This window comes from Nelusetta ayraudi, unplaced genomic scaffold (assembly GCF_046127955.1).
Source record: "Nelusetta ayraudi isolate G7.1 ecotype Tasmania unplaced genomic scaffold, CSIRO-AGI_Nayr_v1 ptg000020l, whole genome shotgun sequence".
Taxonomy (NCBI): Eukaryota; Metazoa; Chordata; class Actinopteri; order Tetraodontiformes; family Monacanthidae; genus Nelusetta; species Nelusetta ayraudi.
The window spans coordinates 81,837-87,614 of record NW_027466070.1 but is presented as its reverse complement, the minus strand read 5'-3'; the positions used below and the strand labels follow the sequence as shown (position 1 = coordinate 87,614).

At 41.8% G+C, this 5,778-nt stretch overlaps 1 protein-coding gene across 3 annotated transcripts; it reads left to right on the top strand.

Annotated features, from left to right (window-relative positions):
- The first annotated feature begins 2,840 nt into the window (after positions 1-2,840).
- On the top strand, positions 2,841-5,678 carry LOC142888769 (transmembrane protein 80-like). 3 transcript variants are annotated; one of them, XM_076027159.1, is made up of 6 exons: positions 2,841-2,874; positions 3,079-3,095; positions 3,195-3,288; positions 3,379-3,471; positions 4,299-4,500; positions 5,279-5,678. In XM_076027159.1, exons 1-6 carry the CDS (start codon positions 2,856-2,858, stop codon positions 5,289-5,291), a joined length of 438 nt encoding a protein of 145 aa, XP_075883274.1. In that variant the 5' UTR covers positions 2,841-2,855; the 3' UTR covers positions 5,292-5,678. The 3 variants fall into 3 exon arrangements, with proteins under 3 accessions (XP_075883274.1, XP_075883273.1, XP_075883275.1); XM_076027158.1 differs by having other exon boundaries at positions 4,299-4,557; XM_076027160.1 differs by lacking the exon at positions 2,841-2,874 and having other exon boundaries at positions 2,881-3,095; positions 4,299-4,557.
- Positions 5,679-5,778: the final 100 nt, after the last annotated feature.

The window sequence follows — 5,778 nt, the reverse complement described above, 5'->3', positions numbered from 1 at the left end:
TAGCGTTTTACGGCGTCGCACTCGCCGCTAGTAAATCGAAAAAAAAAAAAAATACAATAAATATATATATATATATATATGTATATAAACGGCGCGAATCATGAAAAAAGTTATAAAGTCAAGTCTCTAAAAAGTGCGTGAAGGGAGGCTGAAGTCAAGTCGCCCCGTGGTGCGGCTCGTGCTGCTCCCTCCTCTCTCCCTCTCAGACAGTGTGTGTGTGTGTGTGTGTGTGTGTGTGTGTGTGTGTGTGTGTGTGTGTGTGTGTGTGTCGGAGGAGGAGGAGGAGGAGGAGGAGGCAGGTGAGGGATGTGCGCCCGCGGCTGCGGTCAACATCGCGAGCAAACTGGAATATTCACGATCTTCAATAATAGTTTCCAAGCACACAATTCAATTAACAAATTCGTCGTTCTTTATTCTTTTTTTTTTTTTTTTACGTTTTTTTTTTTTCAAAGTTAAAATGTTTTTGTCTTGGTTGTATACGCTTTTGTTATAGTAAACATTAAATATGTATTACGGCATTACATAATAAAGCTGACAATGTTTAAAAAAAAAATGTCATAGAGGTAATATTATGCGTGAGAGAAATAGTAGAGAAAATACATATATAAAAATATATACAAGGACACACACATTCACATATATACATTAAATCAATGTTTCATACTTTGTGGCTCATAAACTCAGCGAATGCCTTGTTGTCACTACTCTACCATTTTTTCCCTTAATTTTTCCTGACCAGAGGGCGGAGCTAACACCTGGCTGGAGGTTTTGACACTTTCTTTCTTTAGTTAGCCACAGGCTAATTTTCAACGCAGTCCTCGGGCCTGATGTTAAGAACCATAAAAAAACACAGAAAAAGGACACAAGGGTCACAACATATAAAAACAGGGACACAGGAGACATGGCATTAGAGTAAAAACGGCAGACAATGACACTAAACAGGAGACAATCAATACAGTACTACCGAAAAAAAAAAAAAATACAACAGGAAGACAGTAATACACAACAAAAACCATTATGTACGGTGCAGTTAATAAATTTACTTTCTTTACTGTTTTCCAGTGTATCCTAGTGGCTGCCCGCCTGCTAAATGCTCTTCATCTGCGGTGGGGGTGGGGGGGGGGCTTGGCCACCGCACAAATGTTTGATTTAGAGGTCACAGAAATGTTTAGCTTAGCTTTAACCTTTCGAGGCCACTCACTGGAACCAGAAACTCAATCCCGGTCCAGCGCGAGCTGTCAAGTTCAGCCCTATAAGCTGATTCATGGTGTTAAATATAAATATTTTTCTCCTTCTCCCGGCTCCAGCTGGCTGGGCAGAAATATCAGCAAAGCCGCGATCTGCGCTGTGTTTTGTTTGTTTTTTTTCCGGAATTTCATGACTTCTGTGGAACCTTTTAAAAAAGCAAACCCAGAAGCAACAGGAGTGTTTTCTGTCAGGGCTGGGCTGGGCTGGGCTCGGGGGGGTTGGGTTCCAGGGAATGATCCATTTCTCCAAACCTTATCAGCTGCATCCCACCAACACCCCCTCGCCACCCCCAGCGTAACAATGCCACTGTGTGCAGCCCAGAGGGGCCCCCCACACCCGCCCTCCGCACAGCCACATGTGAGATGCTGCTCTGTTGTCTTGTCTCCCCACAGCTGGAGCATCTCCCTCTCGACACCCCCACCACCCTCGAACCCCTCTGCTTTTTCCTCCATTCAGCCGGAACAAGGCCCCCGTTCTTCGGCCACACTATGCAGATTGTTCAGGAGGACAAGCGAGAAAGAGAAACAGATAGAGGCTACGGGGGGGGGGGGGGGACAATGAAACAGCTGGCTGGGCTACAGCAGTTCATTTTGCCCGATATTTCTTATCTCATTGCTCGGCAGGCGCGCTAGTCGTGTGCGCACTAATCTCGCACGACAGGCAAAGACATAACCCAGGTCCCTGTCAGGGCTCAATGTCAGGGCCGAGGGTCCCGTGTGGTGCTGAATTCCTTTCGCTTGTGTTTTCTAATCCTGTCAGTGAACTTCTCACTGGGGAGAAAAGTTCAGCCAGCTTGCTCCACTTCTCAGAGGATCCGTGCCAAAACACACAGCTCTGGAAAGCAGCCCTTCATCATGTCACCAACGGCCCAAATACTTCTCAGCTGTCAGTCCATCACTTCTAGGTTGCAAACAAAGGGCTAAATGCCTCCCCCTCCCCCAGAGAACCCCTTGGATGGAAGTGATAAGTTGGGTCATGATACTTTGATGACAATCATTGTATCTTCAGCACAATCTGGTCTAAAATTGAATAACTCTCATCATATTATCAATTTTTTTTTCTGATTAAAAAAGTGTTGCTTCAGCTATGTTGATCTCAAAATTAAAAGTGTGCATTTGACATTTAAGATCATGACTCTGGTTTGTTCCACCAACTTTCATCAGGAATTTGGCAATTAGTGGGAAGTTACGTAATTAACAGCATATTAGCTTTTTAAGTACAACACAGAAAGGATGTTGCTGTATAAAGAAATGTATACAACCATTTCAGTTCTTTAATCTATTTTTTTTTTTTTAAATTTTGTTGTAGTTTCTTTTATATTTTTCAGTGAACATTTATCTTTACTATCAGTGTGCACTTTGCTCATTTAGTCAATGTATTCCCATATATTTTGTTGACGTTCTTAGAAATCAATCAATCAATCAATCAATCAATCAATCAATCTAACTAACAAACAAACACTGGTCCAATACATAAACTGACAAAGTTTCACTCGCCGGTTTGACTTTGCTCATTGGCTGCAGTTCCCCCTCCAGCCTCTAGATGGTAGCGTTGACCCTTTCGATGAAAATCAGCACTAGTAAGCAGGAAGGGAGAAAAGAGTCAAAATGGCGCTTTCCGGGGCAGGTAGGTGGACGCGTTGCTATGGTAGCTGGAGATGAACCATAGCGTTTCGTCTCTTACAAGTTACTCGAGCATGTTCCGAGTGACCTTGAAAACATTCGAAGTTATTTATTCACCCGTTGTGTTTAGTTCGATGAAGACACACAGACAGCGAGCCAACTTAAACTTTTCCGCCTCATTGTTTTTCTTTCCCCGCCCTCCCCACAGGAAGACCAGCTAACGCCGTATCCTCCCTTTGAAACGCATAATTGCCTAGAACTCAAGATCTGTAAAAGTGTCGGCGACTGACAGTGTAAAGATAAACACCTTGACTGGCCATCCAGCTCTCCCCCTTGACATTCCAGCTTGTGCTCCATGTGACGTCAGCCTACTTTGTTTTCTACTTCATGATCACTCTCGGTCTGATCATCAGAAAGAGTGAGAGCCGCCACACGCCACACTTACAGGGTTCCCCGTGTCATCGCGGTTTGTGAACACGCGTGTTGTTGCCGTCGTCTTTGCTGTCAGGTTTGGTGTTGCCATATCCGACAGACGCCCTGGCCTGTGACGTCACCCTGCTGCTGCTCCTGGCTGCTCTGGATGTTGTGCATTTCTTCTGCGGTGAGAGCAACACATGCACACGCAATTACATTTGCACGTGGCTATTATATAGTAAATTCTCTTTAAGCTAATATATATTTACATGTTGTACATAATTGCAGCCAAACATATTACCTTTAACATTTAACAGCATCAACTCAAACAAGACCCTGAATCCCTGCAAAAGTGCAAAAGAATCGAACCAATTCTTAAGCTCGAAGAGCCATAGACTAGGGATGTTAACATTAATCGAGTATCGATTAATTGTCTATTCAGAATTTAATTGATTAAATCAAATTAGTTGCAATTAATCGTACATTTTTTTTTTTTACACGGGTAGTTAATATTATAACAGTGTAGTGGCAGGAAAGAGCAATGCAGATACTGTGACGCTCAGAATATACCTAGAACAAGTTTCTTTTAAACAACTTTAAGAAAAAAAGAAATTGAAATGTGACCCATTAGAAGTCAACTTAAAGTCAGAGGATAAATGTTTTATACTGTCCTCTAAAGTAAAAATGGGTCACATTGGACCCTCAACATTATTCGAGGGTTAAATAATGTGTTCCTTACACATTTTTCATTGTGAAATTTAGGTTCTCATGAAAAAGTGCCGCTTATCAATTAATCGATCGATAAGGTCAATCAACTAACGATTAATGAACTAATCGTTAATTTGCATCCCTGCCACAGACTATCAAATATCTTGGCTTAGAAATCCATAACTGGTCAGAATTCAACAAAAGCCTCTGTTTGCGTAAAGGATTATATCTGACCTTTTATTTCATCTTTATTGACCTTTACTGATGAATCTTCCTCCTCCTCTGCGTGTCGTTGTACATGTGCAGGTGTGAAGGGCAACCTGTCGGAGAGTGAGGGCTACATTCTTGCCAATCTGGTGGCAACGGCGTCCACCATCCTGCTGACAGTCTACTTCCTGGTGTGGCAGACGTACGTGATGAGGGCGGATGTGATCATCAGCAGCATCTTACTCGTCGCCTTTGGCCTGGATGGACTGCTGGCTATTGCCACATTGACACGACTGGCCAGGTTGGAGCCACTCAAATTTAGTTTCCGTGCTAGACATTAGGGGTCGGGAAGATATTGGTTGGGTGTAATATTGTGATATTACATTGATTGAAAATGATAATAATAATAATAATAATAATAATAATAATAATAATAATAATGATAATAATAATAATAATAATAATAATAATAATAATAATACATTGTAATTTGGTTTGTTGATGTTAAAATCTCAACATGTTATTTGAGAAAGTTTCATAAAAGAGTACTTGGGTAAACATGAGATCACCAAATATGTTCTCAGACTCAGACACTGTTGCGCTCTGTATTTTTTTGGCCCCATTCATCCTGATAGACAAGATATCCCGACATAATTAGTGGCCTGAGTGCATGTTTTGACACGTCACACGGCCCTAAGCTTCCCCTTTTGTCGGAAGCTTTTGTCGAGTGAAACAAGCTCTGCTTCCCTTTCGGACGCTTTGAATTATTGACGCAGGCGCCATTCACCCAAGTGATACTGTACACCTCGCGCAATGTCCACCAAAATTCGCTCCGCTGCATGCAAACAGCGCCTTCTCTATTGTGGAAAAGATGGGACATTGCTTATGCAGGTGGCCGATACACTTTTTTTTTTTTTTTTAAGTGAGGTGGGATGAAACCTGAAACTAAACCAAACAGTCAGTCACCGGCCAGATTGATTTGACACTATAGCAACACTGCCAGTGTTTACCGTGCAACCGCAGTTTGATGTCTGGTAATCTCCGACTATTGTTTGCTCTTCTTTGATTTGTTTTTTCAGCATCTATTCATGAGGAACCAGGCCGTGCTCGTGTCATCTGGTGCAGGTGGAGTCACAACCACAGTCTGGTCTTTTTCAGAGCAACCGACCAACTCTGAAACAACTGCTGTTTTTATGTGTGAATGTATTTGATACCTAAAATGAATGGTTACCTTAATATGCAGTCAGGCCTGTGTGTCCCAGAAATATTTATATTTATATTTATATTTATATTTACATTTACTTTCCGATATTCTGTCTTGCGTGCGTCAATTGTAAAATATATATTTGTGTCACGTCTGCTCATGTATTTTCTACATTAAAGATTAATTTGAGAATATTTCACCTTTGTTCATCTTTTCTCCAGCAGAGGGCAGACTTTCATTAATTAAATAAAGGCAACGTCACTGATTAAAAAACATTTTTTAGTGAGTCAAGTCTTTAAATCGGTGTCTTTGCCGAGTCAAACTGCAGCTTCAGACACTCTCAGCCGCTCCATCTGGACCCAGATGGTTCTTCAG

Excerpts from the sequence above, each read along its gene's own strand:
- LOC142888769 (XM_076027158.1), top strand. Across the intron at positions 3,289-3,378 it reads CGGTCTGATCATCAGAAAGA|GTTTGGTGTTGCCATATCCG; the intron begins GTGAGAGCCGCC and ends CTTTGCTGTCAG. Across the intron at positions 3,472-4,298 it reads TGTTGTGCATTTCTTCTGCG|GTGTGAAGGGCAACCTGTCG; the intron begins GTGAGAGCAACA and ends GTACATGTGCAG.